The sequence below is a fragment of the Artibeus jamaicensis genome, unplaced genomic scaffold, assembly GCF_021234435.1.
Source record: "Artibeus jamaicensis isolate MK-2021 breed Jamaican fruit bat unplaced genomic scaffold, CSHL_Jam_final contig_793, whole genome shotgun sequence".
In the NCBI taxonomy this organism is placed as follows: domain Eukaryota; kingdom Metazoa; phylum Chordata; class Mammalia; order Chiroptera; family Phyllostomidae; genus Artibeus; species Artibeus jamaicensis.
Window position 1 is genome coordinate 7,980,101 of NW_026521975.1, and position 17,391 is coordinate 7,997,491.

Genomic DNA, 17,391 nt, shown 5'->3' on the forward strand with positions numbered 1-17,391 from the left:
TCCCAATAGAATAGACGGGGGTAGGGGTGGGGTATGCTGAGCCGGTTATCCTCGCTCCGCCAAAAGCCCTAAGGAAGGGGGTGCCCTCCCCCGAAGCGGGCCTCGAAAGCCCGGGGGGAGGCGGGACCCGGGTGCGACCTAACGCCGCACAGCCAGCTCCACGCTCTTGCCTAGGCGAGCAGGACAGGCAGACAGGCCGGGGCCAGGGTTTCCAGCCGAGGTCGGATCCCCCTGCCCCGCGCACGCCCAGCCCCGAGCGCAGTCCCTGGGCGCCCACTCGCCCCGCAACTTGGGAGTCTGGGCAGCCAGGGGACGCCCGCCTCCCCCCGCCCGGCCCAGCGTCCCGGAGCCGGGAGAGGGCGCCGCGGGAGCGCGAGGGGCCAGCCGCGAGCGCGCGCCGGCAGCAGGCTGCAGGGTCCCCGGGCACGGGGGCGCGGGGCGGGCGCTCCGGGAAGGCGGGCCGGGGAGGGACCGGAGAAAAGAGGGAGGGAGAGGCAGGGGCGTGTGGGTGCTGCATCCTCGCACTCCCCGCGCCTCGCACTTTCGCACCGGCAGCTCGCGCCCGGCCAGCCCGGCGTCGCTCCGCGCGGCGTTCGCTCCGCCCACCCTCCTCCGGCTCCGCGGATCCCGCGCTCCCCGCGAGGCTCGGAGCGGAGTCTGCGGACGGGCGCACCGACCGACGGCCCCGGGGACGCCTCCGCCCGCGCCGCCTGGGCGGGCTATGTTGATTGTCCTACCGGGGTTGGCTGGCGGGATCCGCACAGCTCGGCCCGCGGTCCCGGCGGCCGGCGGGGACTATGAACCGGAAAGCACGGCGCTGCCTGGGCCACCTCTTTCTCAGCCTGGGCATGGTCTACCTCCGGATCGGGTAAGGGCCGCTCGCAGCCCCCGCACGCGTGTCCCGGCAAAGTTGGCGTGGCCCGGGGAAAGACTGTGCCGCCAGAGAGCCGCCGTCGGCCGCCAATTCCCGCGGCTCCTCAGAGAGGCCGGGTGGGCACGGTGCGGGAGCGAGGGGCGCACGGAGGTCCCTCGCAGGCGGGCGCCCCGGGGGTGCGCTTATCCCCAGAGACACAAGCAGGGAGACCGGCCGCCCCGGGGACGTCGGAGTCTGGAAGCCCCCGGCAGCAGAGACAGCCGGTAGGGACGCCCCAACCGGGGAGTCTCAGAGGAGCGCTGACCGCTGCAAAGGGCTCGCCAGTCCCCACGGGCCAGCAGGTCCAGCAGGCACACGGAGCCCAGATCCAGGACCACAGCCGCCCCGGGGAGCTCAGCCCCCAGAGCCGAAAAGGCGCGCGGCACAGCCTCTGCTGGAGACGGGGCAGCCCCTGGGGCAGGCGGGGCCGGTCCGCGCCACGGGGAACAGGTACCCAGAGGGAGGGACGTTCGCTGGCAGAAAACACAAACCCTGCTCAGGACCCCGGCCTTGCACGGTTTCCAAAGACCCTCAGACTCCCGGAGCCCCTTCTAGGCCGAGGGGACAACGCCTGCCAGTGAAACACACACACACACAAAGGTAGAACGAGAGCTGCCCTGACAGACCGAGGGAGACGAGCTGGCAGAGCCAGCGCCCCGAAGAGGCCGGGCGCACCGCCCCTAAAACTGGGCGCGGGCGTCCGTCTGCGCGAGGCCGGACTAGCCCTCGCCGCTTCGCCGCTGCGTTTCTGCGGACCAGGGGCCTTAGGGCGGTGCCCTGGCGGAAGGTGGGGGCCCGGGAGGTGGGGGGCGTCTCGGGACAGACCTTGGAGCCGCATTTGCATGGCTGGTCTCCCTTTGTACGTAGGAGAAGAGCGTGTGAAAGCCGGTGGGGCGGGGGGGCTTCAGGGATCGATGGGGGTTCTGGCGCTCAAGGGCTGCCCGGGCAGGTCGCGCCCCACCTGCGCCCCCGCCCCCGGGAGGGAACCTGCCTCCCTCCCGCCGGGCGAGGGGCAGGCCGCGGAGGTGTGCGCCGACCCTTTGTGTTCTGTCGCGGCCGCCCCTCCGCTCGGCCCACCCCGCGGCTGCGGAGCGGGGGTTTCTCGAGTTGAGCCGCGGTGCAAACGAGCAGGTGCGCGAGAGCGACCGCGGCGGCCGCGGGCGGAGAGGCGGCCGGGCCCGCGCGCTGCCCGCCCGCCGGCTGTTTTAAGTGTTATCGATTCCCCGCGGCTGAGTGGCTCTGCTCTTCCCTCCACTTTAATCTTCATCTTGGCGGCGGCACCCGCCGCCACGCGCGCACCCAGCATCCAGGAAGCCGGTCCGGCTGATTGGCGCTGGCCGCTCGCGGCTTTATCTCCTTTTTAATTAGAAACGGGGCGGAGGGACAAGGGAGGGGAGAGAGAAAGGGAAAAACAACAGAAAATAACCTCCCCGGGCTGCACCGCCCGCCCGACCTCCCGCCGGCGCCAAGACCTCGTCGACTCCTCCGGGGCCCGGCTGTCCGGAGGGAGGGACCCGGGGAAGGAGCCGACCTGCGGCCCGGCAGCCGCCCTTTGGGGCGGAGGGAGGTCTAGGCAGGGAGAAGGAGTTGCAGGGTGATTTGGAGCCAGGCTCTGCTGCTCCGTGGGCCTCAGGTTATCCATCTGTAAAATGGGCGTGAGGGGTAAAGTCCCGAACAGGCCTTCTAGTTCCCCATTTGTGACTGGTTCCTTCCTGCTCAGGACTGATGGCAGGGCATCTGTGGTTTTCTCATTTTACCTGGATAGTTTATGTGACTGAAGCACTAGCCCCTTGTGACAACCAGATCCAATAATAATAATAATAATAATAATAATAATAATAATAATAACTTTAACAACAAGATCTTCTAAGCACTTTCCATGTTTTAACACGTTTAATTTTTACAACAATCCAATGACGTAAAATAATAACCAGGCCCAATAATTATCAATACTCTCATTGTAGCCATGGAAGTACAGAGAGGGGATGTAACTTGCCCAACATCTCACAGCTAGTAGGCGAAGGAAAGGTAGAGGGCACCCCAGCTTTGACCTTTTAGCTGCTACATTGTTGTTCCTCTGAATTTTTGACCCTAATCTATCATTACACTTCTCTGCTGGTGTAGGGATTTCCTTGTGATCGGCTAGGTGTTCAAAGATTCTTTCTGACTTGTGGACGGAAGATGCACTTAATCTTTCTATGCCATCTCTTCCTCAAACATTTTGCACGTTCTGGCTCTGTGTTAGATTCTGTTTTAGTGGCTGAGATGAATGGCCAGTGACTCTCACTGGGCTCCTGTTTCCAATCCATCACCTGCTAGCCTGCATGTCTCAATGTCTGTAAGCCTCTGTTTTCAGACATGTGAAGCGGGTAGGGTGAGTCCTGCCCGACAGGGCTGTTTAGAAGGCCACGTGGGCCAGTGTTGGTGTCAGCACCCACCGTGTCGCTGTGACACATATTAGGGAGGCTGCAAACGCTCATGCGTTGATGTGTCCAGTGCACATTTGGGCAGCAGCTGCTCACCCTAAGTGACATTTTTTGAAGCTCCACAGTCCATTCATTCAGTAGCCATTTAGTGAACTGGCAGACAGCCTTCCTGCCCTCAGAGGCTCGTAGTCTAATGGAAAGACAATAAATAAATAAGCAGGAAAATTAAAAACAAATGTATTAAGACATTTCAGAAGACCAGACCATGAGTAGCAAGAGTATTAAGTGAACAAAATAGAGGTTGTGATGGAAAATTAGGAGGGGTGCGGAGGGGGGGCAGGTTCCCGTAGCTGGGTTGCTCAGGTTGGTGACTCTTGAGGTCCCATAAATGACGACAAGCCAAGCATGTGCAGTTCAGGGGGTGAGAGCTTCTAGGGAGAGGTACCGGCAACGACAAAGTTCCTAAGACGGGTAGAAGGCTGGCATGAGGCAGGAGCAGAGGGAAAGAGGGCAGGAGTGGTCAGTTATGCACTTGGAAAGGTGTGGGACCTCAGGTGCTGTGGGTAGAAGGTAGCTATGCTTTAAGAAATCTCAGTTCCAGAACAGCTTTCCACTCCTGAGCTCCGGGGTGGAGAGCATGAGGCACTTAGCCCAGTGGCTGGTCATGGCCCTCATTAAGTGGAAGCTCTTATCATTTATAACCAGACTGAGGCATCTGGGGTTAGATCTTCTCTTTCAAAGTAGTCTTGAGGATTGTACAAAAGGAAGCTACAGATGAGTAACACATGTTTATATAAAGGAAGGGCTACCTACATCATCAGAGTTACTATTGGAGCCTGTTTGGGGTTATCTTGATATTAGGAAATGCCCCTGCCCTCAGGCTCATAACCATGAGTCACACTGATGTCTATCTTCCCCTTGTACCTTTGCCATTTCTCTCCTTAGCTCTACCCTGTCCATCAGTCCATCAGTCCATAGCAAGTTTGGTCAGCTCTGTCTGCAGCCACCCCCATCACTGCCACCAATGCCATGCCACTACCACCACCTCTTGCCTGGCATCCCATAGTCCTATGGGGCTGGAGAGATGGGATCCTGTCAGTATCATGCCTGCAGACCTTCAGTGCTTCCCGAGGCATCTGAGAAAATTTCAGCCCCGGGCCATCTCTTGGTTCCAGTGTGTCTTCCTTCCCAAGCTCTGGTTTGCACCAGCTTCTAGGGGTTCTTCCTGTTACTTGTCAACAGTTCCCCTCCCACGACTTGGCATTTTCTGTTCCCTTTGCCCAGAATGCTCTTCCCTAGACCTTCCAGTGGCTGGCCAATCAGATCTCTGCTTCACTGTTACTTCCTCAGGGAGGTCTCTCTCCTTGACCACCCCAGCTCAAGTGGCCCCTGTCCCTTCCCTCCCAAATCCACTCCTAATTGCCATCACAGCATCTTCACTTACTGTTTTCATAGTGTGTGTCACTGTCTGAAATGGCCTGTTGGATTCCTTTATAATGTGAATAGCCAGAGTGAGGCAATCGGGGTGAGATCTGCAGCTCTACAGTCCCTTGAGGACAGGGCCTTTGCTTGTCTCCCAGCCTGGACCCTGACACCTGATAGGTGTTTAATATGTATTTATTCAGTGAATGACTTTCACCAGAATAGTCATAAGCTTCTTTTAGGTCAGTCATGTCCAGAAGGGGATATAGATACACGTACTCCATTGGCTTGTGGGGAGAAAATACTTAGAGCTTCTACCGACAATTTCTCTTTAAATATATTTTGGTAATAAAAATATACATACATACCACAGAGTATATAAGCCATGTACAAACAATTGTTTTTTTAGTGAACATCTGTGCACCCACCATTCTTTTAGAGGCAACTGCTACGTGAAACTCTGTCTTGAGTTGGCCAAAAAGTTCATTCAGTTTTGCTGTACGATGGCTCTAGTATGTTTGGTTGTCTTTAACTGCTTTCGAAATTGTTTTGTTAGGTTGTATTATGACAACTGTCACAAAAAATGTGTCAAAATTAGCAAATTTTTGTGCAGATATTTTAATACTGAAGATGGAAGAAAGTACACAATATTTTCAGCATATTATGCTTTATTATTTGAAGAAAGGGAAACATGCAACTAAAATGCACAGAAAGATTTGCGTATGGAGAAGGTGCCGTGTATGATTGAATGTGTCAAAAATGCTTTGCAATGATGCTGTATAGTCAGGTAGACCAGTTGAAGTTGATAGTCATTGAATCAAGACATTAATTGAGGACAATCAATGTTAAACCATGGGAGATAACCAACATACTCAGAATATCCAAATCAGTAAAGTTATTTGTGAAAATGAAAAGTGCGTCTTTTATTTCATGGAAAAAACCATATGGACATTTTGGCCAACCCGATAGTTTCCCTTTATAGTTTTCCACATAGAGATGGTTCCTAAACAGTATTAAGATTAATTTTGCATGATTGTAAACTTCATCTCAATTGAATCCTATCATAACTATAAAGGAAACTTGCTTAATTCACTCAACATTTATGTTTGACATACATCACCTTATTTTTTGGTATTGAAAAGGAAATCACGCCTCACTAATATTGTATATATACACTGCACAGATACCAGTGTGAAATCACAAATGAATAAACATGGTATCAATAAATTTGGGAGACTCCTGCTGGGGGCTGCAGGGTGAGGTGACCAGGGTCGATACCCAGGGAGGACCTGTAGGCCATGCTCCCCACCCTACGGGCCTAATGCTCCCTTTCTCTGTTCCAGTGGCTTCTCCTCGGTGGTAGCTCTGGGCGCCAGCATCATCTGTAACAAGATCCCAGGCCTGGCTCCCAGACAGCGGGCAATCTGCCAGAGTAGGCCGGACGCCATCATCGTCATAGGAGAAGGCTCACAAATGGGCCTCGACGAGTGTCAGTTTCAGTTCCGCAATGGCCGCTGGAACTGCTCAGCGCTGGGGGAGCGCACCGTCTTCGGGAAGGAGCTCAAAGTGGGTAAGTCCTCCCCAGACACTGCAAACAGGGGCTTACAGGCCAAGCAGGGACCAGAATACTCTCTCCAGAGCTCTCTGGGACTCCCTTACGTGCCCCATGCTGGGATGACCCTAATATGGGACCCCAAAGGTGCCGGAGTTCAGATCTGATGAAGGCCAGTCCCTGGTTTGAATCTAGACCATGTCAGCTGTGTATGGCCCAAATGCTACCTGGCTGAGATAGCACTTATGTTGTTTTTTAATTGAAGCCCCAAATTTAAAATTAGCTGTTTTCCCTAAAAATACAAATTTCTGGCTTGTTTTGAAAAATAAGTTTACACATGTATTACCATGGTTATAATGGGCTAGAGTTGAGAACACAACTTCCTTTAGGCCCATTCACTGCCACAGTCCCCACCACTCCCTATTATTCATCTTATAGCCAGCCTTGTAAGACTTGTCTGGCCACCGTGGGCATTTCTGTTTATAACCCTTGTTTTATGGGAATTGTGTGTTGCTTGGGCATGCACACATAGCCATGCACAAAGTGTCGGGACACACATTTGAGTTTATAAAACAATTGTGAGAAAACCTAGTGGAAAGGGTTTGGCCACCAGGAGGCCCTTGATCAGTGGGGGGAAGGCTGTGTTATGTGTCTTGCTTATGTGTGCCTGGACTGGCAGGCCAGGACTTCTGAAGACTTGCTTTGAACTATGGACTCTCCTGGAAGTCCGCTCAACCTTGGGTTTCTTTGGAATGGAGTGGTTCACCTGGCCTGCTCGACTGCTCACTGGGCATTCTTGAGTCCTGTCTCTCTGTCAGCCCCAACAGCAACAAGTCCCTTGGTTACTGAAAAAGTTCACACAAAACCCAGCCACTGCTCTGGGTCCTCGCTGCTTCCCTCTTGGATCACACAGCTGGTGTATGTGTCTGGGCTGCCAGGTCCCCATCCCCCCACCCCCATCATCCTCCTGCTCCCTGATCCTCCTGCAGATCCTTCTGCAGGCAGGGCCATCCTTTGTAAATGGAAATCAGATCATGTCATTTCCCTGCTTATAACCCTAGAGTCAGAATGAAATCCCAACTGCTGACCTCTGCTCCTATCTGCCCCCGTCTTCTCCCTCCTCTTTGCCCACCCAGCCTCATCCTGTTTCCCAGACACATCATACTGGGTCCTGCTTTGGGCATACAGCTGCAGGAGCTCCTTCTGCCTCAGATCTTATCCCACAACCCCATACTCCTGAGCCTCATCCTCTGTGCGCATGGCTCCATCTCAGCAAACTGATCACACAGAACCTCCCCTAGACCCCTGCATGAAGTCCCTTATAGCCACGAAGCTCTGTCCCATCATCCAAGCACTTGGCACTGCCTTCATCTCTTCCTCATCTGTTGGGACTGCTGGCTCAGTGGGTATCGAGACCCCCTCTCACCAGTGAATGTATTCTTCCCATTTCTTCTTGCAAGGAAGAACAACATAATCTCGGTCCTGCCAAGGGTCTCAGTTTGTCATCACCTTCTGTAGCTGCCTCTTACTCGCGCCTGATGGGACTGCAGAACAGGGTCCCAGGTTCAGGGTGAGGTTGGCAGGGATGTGGTGGCCTCTTGCTGCAGGCCCTCTTCACACACACCCCTCTTTCAACATCTTTGTGAGATAGGATGTTGCCTTGCACCCCTTGCCCTTGTTCCCCCTTCTCCCCAGTGCCAGGGCTCACCTTTCAGGGGGAGAACCAAGGGTCAGAGAAAAGAGGGGCTGCCCCAGACTGTGGCATCAATACTGAGACTCCAGTGTAGGTTGCTGAAGTCCCCACCTTGTGTTCCTTCTGTAGTCATCGCCTGCGGTTTTTCCACTTTCACTTGCTCATACTCCTGTCCTCCATTTTCCGGGACACAGCTCTGTGCTCTGGCATTATGTCAATTATGGGGAAACTGAGGCTCAGAAGAGACCTGTCCAAGGTCAACAAAAGTAGGGTCTCCCAGGACTGGGTTGATCCCAGCACAGTTTGCAGTCTTGGAATAACCGGCCCATTGGTTTCATTGTAATAGTGCCTGTGGGGGTGCAGTGGAAGGCCACGGTGCTGAGGGCCTTGCCATCCAGCAGCACGCCCCCCACCCTGGCTGCAGAGAGGTGTAGAACTGAGGGATCCATTTCAAGCTGAAGTGGAGGATGACTCCAGCCAGTATAGACTCCAGTGTACTCGGAGTGGAGCAGAGGTCTGAGGCGGGGAGCCTTTTTCAAGAGGAGGGCTTGGACAGGCAGAGGTGGTCTTAGGGAATTCAAGCAAAGAAAGGAGCCCAAGAGAATCCATGGGATAGCTCCACCTGGGCCTGGAAGAGAATGGGAGCCAGAGCCAGGAGGCATGTGGTCAATCTGAGCAGTTTGAGTTTCTAGGTGGTGGGAGCAATTGGAAAATTTCGAACATGGTATGATTGCCAAAGTAAGTCACATTATATAAAATAGCCACTCTACAATGATTTTTGACCCATAAAATGGCAACATCATATGATTCAGTCCGATGGGAATTCTGAATTAAAGGGTGGGTGCAGAATTCATCCATTCATTGTGATTCATTGATTCACTCATGCATTCACCCGCCGTGGCTGGAGGCTGTTGTTCTACCTGTGTGGTCAGGGAAGGCCTCTGCATTCATGAGGTAGGTGAACCTCAGGCATGTTGAGGGGATGAGCCTGCCAGGCAAAAGGAATGGCATGTGCAAAGGCTCTGAGGCAGAACATGTTTGAGGAACAGCAAGGAGGCTGGAATAGCTGGAGTACAGTAAAAGAGGGGAGAAAGAAAGGCTCAGAGGTCAGAGCAGTCGGGAGCTGGACAACACTACGTCTGTCGGGCATATGCAGGATTCTGGATTTCCCTCCATTGAATGGAGAGCAAGAGAGTGACAGGGGCTGACTTCAGACTTAGCAGCATTGCTCTGGGCCCTGGAAATGGAATGAACTGTGGAGGGACAAAGGTGGGAGTTGGGAGTCTGGTCCAGTTTTCCAGGCAGGAGGTGACTGGAGGCTGTGGAGTCAGTGAATGATAGCAGGGGAGATCGGCTTTGGAAGGGAGGTACCAGGATGGGGGATGCTGACAACCTAAAAGTTAGGAAGGAATTGTCCTTCTAAGGTGGTGGTAGTGGGAGCAGAGGAGATGAGATCAGGATTGGACACCTCCCTGCAAGTCTGAGCAGTCACTTTCCTTCTGAGCCTTGGTTTCCTCATGTATAAACAGCTACCCTGTTTGAGGACACCATGAGCAAGTCTCAAATTTAGGCTTTCTGGGCTCTTCATCAGCATTCTTGCCCCCATAGGGTTGCCTCTTTATGGGAATGATCAGTCAATAAGGGCTGTCTTGTGGGGTGAGAGATCGGGAGTGCAGTGTTAGACTTTGGGAGCACTGGCCATCAAATCAACACTCCAAGCAGCAGGACACATCTGCCATTGAAGAAACTTCCCAGAATCTCCAACCCATGTTTTGCTTACATATCATTGGCTAGAACTTAGTCACATGATCATACCTCACTGCAAAGGAAGGTGGGAAATAGTTTTTTATTCAGAACAGCTGAGACCAGCTAAGACTGAGGAGGAAGGGGAACATTGACACCGGGGTGGGAAGCCAGTCCCCGACAGGTTTTCCATCCCATACTGAGACCTAAAGGCTCTTCTTCCATCACTCCCTCAACTTCCACTCCGGTCTCGAACTCTGCTTGTGTTTCATGGCTCTGTTTTGCCTTCTGAGTGTTCCAGATTTTACTGCATAGATTTGAGGATGGCCATGCACAAGGCCCTCTTGGATGCTAGAAATGGAAACCCAATGTAGACCACCTCAGAAGAAAAGGGGAAATTCATGTTTTTGCATAAGTAATTGGAAAGTCTGGGATGGTGCTGACTTTCAGAATGCCTTGGACCAAAGGTGGTATTGGCTTCTACCGACCCCAGAGCCACCTCTTTGAACAGTGAGATGGCTGTTTCATTGCTAGCACCACAACTTTTCAAGTTCAAGTCCTGCAGAAAGGCCTCAACCTTTCTCTGGCGGCACCTGCAGAATTCCTATGGTTTACTCTGATTGGACCAGATAACAGGGCTTGACTTTTGGTTGTGTGTCCATCAATAACAATCACAATGGCCAAGTGCAACAATGCTTTTGATGGCCAGGCATGGGAGCCCCACCCAGAACATTTCTCACGGAAGTGGTACTGCTCATGAGTCTATTAGTCAGCTCAGGCTGCCGGAAGAAAGTACCACAGGCTGGACAGTTTAAACACAGAGATTTGTTTTGTCCCAGTTCTGGAGGCAGGAAGTCCAAGATCAAGGTGCTGGCAGGTTCAGTTTCTTCTGAAGCCTCTCTCCTCGGCTTGCAGATGGTGACTTTCTTACTGTGTCTTCACAAAGTATGTTCTCTATGTGCATGCCCTTGATGTCTCTGTGTCCTAATCTCTTCTTATAAGGACACCAGTCAGGCTGGATTTGGGTAACCCTAATGGTCTCATTTTAACTTAATCACCTCTTTAAAAGTCATGCTTCTAGATACAGTCACATTCTGAAAGACTGGGGGTTATGAATTTGGGGAAGGGGGATACAACTTGGTCCATAACAATGAGAAACCACAGTGCAGCATTGGTCTGTACTTTAAGGGAAGGGCGTAAGGGGTGTAGTGGTGCTCAGAGGAGAGACTCCAAGGTGCGAGGAGTGGGCTGGACAGTGGAGATGAGCCTTGAGCTGGGTCTCTAAGGGTGTGAAGAGTTTCATTGGTCAGTGAATGGCACCCCAGGCTGAGGGATTGGTGGTCTTAAAAATGGACATTTGATTGCTAAGGGGATGGTGAACAGGGAGGAGTCTGCAGCCTCAGGAGGCAAGGTGTCACTAGCCTCAGGGGAGATGACAGGCTGTCTCTTCAAGGGTCTTAAAATGACAGGGATTATTTGGGCGTTTGTGTGGCCTACATCAACTTTATCAACTGCTACCCAGTGTAGCCCTTGGGGGCTTAAGAAGACACTCACCTATATCCAGGCTTTTTAAAAAACAATAATACAATAACCCCCCCACCACTTATTAAAGATAATACAATAACTCCCCAATAACCTTCAATCTACACCACCCAACACAGCAGCTAGAATAAGGACAGGCAATTTACATCCATTCCTGAGAACATCCCTCATGCACTCCCTGCCTCTCCCTCCCAAGCCATACTTTCTCTGTCCTGAATCTTGGGTTTTCCATTCCTTGCTTGCTTGTGTCTAATTTAGCATATTGATATATTCCCCAGAAGTCAGTTATTTGGTTTTATTTGTATGGGGTTGGCCAAAAAGTTTGTTTGGTTTTTTTCTCCACAAGATAGCTCTAGTAGTGCTTACTTGTCTTTAAATTCATTCAAAATAATTTTGTTATATTGTATTGTGACAGCTATCACACCAGTGGTGAATTCTTGTGTAGTCATTTTCATTATGAAGTCAGAAGAAAATACACAAAATTTTAAGCATGTTATGCTTTATTATTTCGAGAAAGGAAAAAATGCAACTGCAATGCAATAAAGATTTGTGCAGTGTATGGAGAGGGTGCTGTGGTTGATCGAATGTATCAAAAGTGGTTTGCAAATTTTCATACTGGAGATTTGTTGCTGGATAATGCTCCATGGTCTGTTGGGTAGACCAGCCGAAGTTGACAGTGATCAAATTGAGACATTAATTGAGAACAATCAACATATACCACGTGAGAAATAGTTGATATACTCAAAATATTCAAATTAATAAAGCTTTGGTGAAAATGAAAAATGGGTTTCTTATTTTACAGAAAAAACATACGGATTTTTTTTGCCAACCCAATATTTAATTTTATAAAGAAAAGTATCACACTATCTGCAATCTTTTGGAATTTTTCACTCATTTATCTTCCTGGTAGCTGCTGTTGATTCTGGTTTTTTTTAACCCTCACCCAAAGACATGCTTATTGATTTAAGAGAGAGGAAAAAGGAGAGAAGTACTTTAAAGAGAAAGGGAAAGAAACATCAATACGAGAGAACATTGATCAGTTGCCTCTTGTATGTACCCCAACTGCAGCCAAACCTACGAATGTGCCCTGACTGGGAATGGGACCCGGTCTACAGGACAATGCTCTAACCAACTGAGCCATACCACTCTGGACTGTTGATTCATTTTAGCTGTGGTAAATAGACCCCAATGTGCACCCATGCTTTGGGTTGTGGGGCATGTAGGCTGCCTTAAGTATTTGCTGTCACTTAAAGTGCTACCACAGGTCTCCTGGTGTCCATGTGCATGCATTTCTCTTGTGTACATACAAAGGAATAGAATTGCTGTTCACAGGGTAAGAATATCAACCTGATTTCCACAGTGATTGTGCCAAGTACCACTCCCCATCAACAAATAGTGTTGATCTACAGCCTCTCCAACATTTGGGATCATGCAGACTTCTTCATTTTTGCCTAAGGAATGGGGTGTGAGATGCTTTCTCACTATCGTCTTGGTTTGCACTTCACTGAGAAGTGATACTGTTGAAATCTCTTCCTACATTTACTGGCTGTGTATGTTTACTCTTCTGGGAGTTGCCTATTCATGCTTTTTGCCCATTTTTTCCTTGGAATTGTTTGTTCTCCCCTCAGTTTGGGCCATCATGGTTATGTCACGGTGCAAGTAGCAGAGTATGGACTACCTCAGCAACACCTCAGGGGGGCTGGGTTAAAAGGGTTAAAAGGTTTCAATCTCTTGTCTTTTACATTTTCATTGAGGACAAGTAGGGGCCTGTAGCTGACAGCCCTTCCCCTACATGTGATTTTCATATACCACCTCATCTGCTCTCATCCATTCGGGATAGGATGCCTTCATCTCAGGCTTAGAGCAAGGTGGAGACTGACTAAAGACATATGACTTATTTTGTGGCGGGACTGAGATTGATAGTGGTTCACTGCTCCTGAGAGATTCTTCTGTTTGTGTGCACCTGCCAGATTTGAGGTTGTCAAGCATGCCACGACCTTGAGAACCTTGTCTTGTTGCTGGGTTGTGGGGCAGCCAAACAAGTACTGGTATCCAAGTCACACAGCCAGGTTTCCATCCCTGCCCCACCACTCCCTTGCTGGTGCCTCTGAGCAAGTACATCACCTTTCTCATCTCAGTCCTGCCATCTGCAGAACAGGAGAGTCACATGGGCCACCTTGCCAAGTGGCACAAACATTATACAGGATGTAAGGCCCTGGCATCTGCTGGGTTAGGGCCATCAGAGGATGTTCCTTGGTCCCTCCCATGAAGCCCACACATTCATCTCAGATGAAGATGAGCATGAGGAACTGGGGATGCCTTTCTAGATTTAATTTTTGTTGCAACAGAATGGAAAGATGTAGAATGAAATGGGGAGAAGCTATTGGTTCAATTGCTAATCTAAGCTCACTGTCTTGACCCTACCAGCGTGTCTACTTCTCACCACCTCCACAACCACCTCCTGGTTCAGACCTCCATCTGTAGAAATTTTCTGCCTAGACAACTCCATCAGCCTCCTAATATGCTCTTGCCTCCCCTATCCTCACGGCCATTCAGCGTGGCATCTTTCCCATGTTGCTCTGATCAGGACACCCCTGTGTAAAACCCTACTGTGGTTTCCTGTTGCTCTGGGAATAAAATACTGCCAAGCCCCCCTGGTCCCTTACCCTTATAGACATCTGTGACTTTCATGCCAACCCTATCTCCACCCCAGCCCTGCTGGTCTTCTTCTGAACCTTAAGCATGTGAAAATGCTTTCAACCTCAGGGCCTTTGCCCTGGCTGTTTCCTCTGCCCAGGTACCCTTCTGTTCTTCCATTCTGTGATCACATGTCACCCACCCCAAGAGAAGCTTCATGACTCTCCTGTGCAGTGGAAATGCCCATCCCTATCCATCCTTTACCTCCCTATTTCTTCCTATCACTTCACTACTTTAGGGTATAATCTTGATCTATTCATTAATTCTGCAGTGCTTTGTAATGGTTCTGCCCTGAAGCCACCTGCTCAGTTCTTTTCCCAGCCAAAGACCTTGACCAAATGGCTATCTCCATGATAACAGTGCCTAACTCCTAGGTGTGATAGGAGATTACTTATTCCCTGTGAGGCACTCAGAACTGTGCCTGGCACACTGCACATGCATCATAAAACGTAGCTCTTATCATCTGTCTCTTGGGCAGAAGGTATGTCTTTGAGGGAGCAAAACCCTCTGATACAGTGCCTGCCTCCTAGGGCATATTCACCACAGGCTCAGTGGGTGTGAGGACAGACCCTTAGCCTACTTCCTTCCGGAGTATAAGGAGGAGCAGAAGAGTGGCAGGGAGAAGCTGCTGAATGATGGTAGGGAACCTGCCCACCCAGCATTTTGCAGGTCTCCACTCAAATGCTGCTTCCTCCCGAGGGCCTTCCTTGACCCTCTGGCCTGAGAACACCCCTACCCTCACACCAGCAGTTCACCCAGTGCTGCTGCTTTTACGGTACTTACCTCTTTCACAAGTGACTTTTCTTACTTTGTAATAATGCGTCCAGCATCAGTCTTCATAGCAGACATGGGGAAGTTCATGGAACCAGGGACTGTCAGTCATATTCTCCTGGCACACAGTAGGTGCTCAGGATACGCATGAGGAAGTCCACGGCTGCCAGGCAGTTCAGCTCCTCTCTGCCCAACGTGTTAACAGTTGTTCTGAGCCCTTGAGGACTCTCAGGTCTGGGTGGCACTTTATACACAGGAAACACGCTGTTCACTCTGTTGTGTGATTGAAGACTTTTCATTCTTGACCCAAATACAAGATTGAACATTCAATCCTGCACATTTTCATGTTCATCCACTTTAGCCCAGCATTGTGTTAGTTCTCCCTTCCACTGTAGGTTGCCTTCCAGTGGGATAAAAATGTTGACTAGGTCAAGGCCTAGGGAAGACCCCTCCCCAGTGCCATGACTCAAGAGGATCTGTTCCCAGGATCTGTTCAGCAGAACACTAGTCTCCACTCCCTCAACCCCCACCAGCTTCTCTGGGAAAATGAGGGGGGGGATCCTGGAATGATAAATTTGTGAACTCAGAGCACTTTCTGCTAAGAGAGCCAGAATTTCCACCAGCAAATTAAAGGTTCTGAAAAGTCCTGCAGACAAGACAGCAGCTTCCCCTGGAGGGTCCACTCCTCTCTGACCTTGGACTCAGTGACACTCTGGTGGAGCTGCTCTTCAGAGGCACCTGCATCAGGAGACACCGTGCTGGAGACCTTCACAGGGCGACCATGCTTATCATGTGGGTTTTGCACTAATCAGAATCCACCAGCATATACTCGCTCACCCCCAAGTCCAACATCTTCCCCCAAGTCTACAGCAGAGGTACATGCTGGCTTCTGACATGGCTGTGGATGGTGAAATGTAATTCTAGTCAACATTACCCTTGAAAGTCCTTTAAATAAGCCTCAACATTCAGGATACCTGGTTTTATGTGCAAGTACAGTAAAACATTCATGTGCTTGTATAAGGTTTGCACAGTGATGTAGAGAACGAAGAGCATACATCCAAAATATACATATAGTATTTTTTTAGTTTTTTAGATTATACATATAGTGAGATCATAGGGTATTTGTCTTTCTCTGACTTATCTTGCTTAACATGATGTCCTCAAAATCCACCTATGTTGCCAAATAGCAAGATTTCATTCTTTTTTTAATGGTTGAATAATATCCCATTGTTTATATGTGCCACCTCTTCTTTATCTGTTCATTCTTCAGTAGACACTTATGTTGTTTCCATGTCTTGGCTGTTGTGAATACCACTGCCGTCAACATGGGAGTGCAGACATCTCTTCAAGACAGTGATTTCATTGTCTCCAGATATATGCCCAGAGTGGGATTTTTTGGACATAGGGTAATTCTAGTTTTAACTTTTTCAGAAACCTCCATACTCTTTTTCATAGTGGGTGTACCAATTTATATTCCCACACATACAGTATTTTAATTTATCTTTCCCTACGTGCATTTTCCTGAATTTGTATAAATTAATGTTCATGGGATCACACACCATGCCCCCCAAGCCTATGTGTCCACCCGTTTATTTATTTATCTGTCTGTCCCACAGATATTAACTAGAATCTTTTGAAAGGTAAACAGCTGATGGATCCCTCAGGGCCCACAGACTAGTGGGGGCAGACCGCACAGTCAGGGCTGCAATATGCTCTGGGATCTGGTAGAAGAGAAGAGGGCTCTGGGTGGACGAGCAGGTGGACTGGAGCACGGGAGGCTGCCTTCAGGGCTCAACTGGAGTGGGCTGGCCCACAACCCAGGAGAGGAAGTGGGTGACCTGGGAGGAGCTTCCAAGGAAAGCTCCTGGTGTGACCCGGCCAGGAGCCAGGGGTCCAGCGTCATTGGGCACCTGCACTGCAGGATGTGGTGTAGGAAAGGCAGAAGGAGGCTGGTGATAGAGGAGAGGCAGTCAAGCTGCAGGGTTTTATGTTCAAGACTCGGGGGTTGCCTGAGAGGGGAAATGTTGGAAGAGTTTCTCTCCCTTATCTCAGGCAAGGACGGGAAGTGGGAAGATAAAATTCTTAGCATATGTAGAGATTTGCTCTGTCTCTAGCATTATTGTCAACAAAGAAATGGTGATTTCCTGATGTGTGCTCCTGGGGACAGCCGCGTTCTTTCCCAAATACTCATGACCTCCTGTTTGGTGCTTCCCTGCCAGAATTTTTCCAGGGATGGGCACCGATGACCTAGGATTCAGCTCTGGGGGCCACCCTCCTCTACAGACTGGGTAACTTCGGTGCATTTCTGGGTTTCTTCTGCTGTCACATTTGTCACCATTTCTCCTCCTGAGCAGTCACTTCAGCAGTTCCCCTCTCACTGCCTTGGGTGAGTGGCTGGCCTAGGATCCCTAGTCTGGGAATCTGCATGCCATGCACGAATCTGTCTTTTTACCCCCTGGGGCTCTGAAAGTGGATGGAGTACATGTCTGGTGAGCTAAGGACTGAACAGAGGGATGGATTGGAAGACCTTTCCAGTGAGAGAGACAGAAGCGAGGGACGGGGCCAGCCCCACATTCTTTCTGCCATTAACAATGCGCTATCCTGCCTGAGCAAAGACCTTTTCTTTTCCTAT

The 17,391-nt window shown here is 50.5% G+C and overlaps 1 protein-coding gene across 1 annotated transcript in view; it reads left to right on the top strand.

Annotated features, from left to right (window-relative positions):
* Positions 1 to 576: 576 nt before the first annotated feature.
* The window catches only part of WNT7A (Wnt family member 7A), a 62,760-nt gene continuing 45,945 nt past the window's right edge, over positions 577 to 17,391 (top strand). Inside the window, exons 1-2 of the mRNA XM_037167516.2 lie at positions 577 to 868; positions 6,105 to 6,331. Coding sequence (XP_037023411.1) covers positions 798 to 868; positions 6,105 to 6,331 — 298 coding nt within the window. The 5' untranslated portion in view covers positions 577 to 797. The remainder of the gene's footprint in view (positions 869 to 6,104; positions 6,332 to 17,391) is intronic.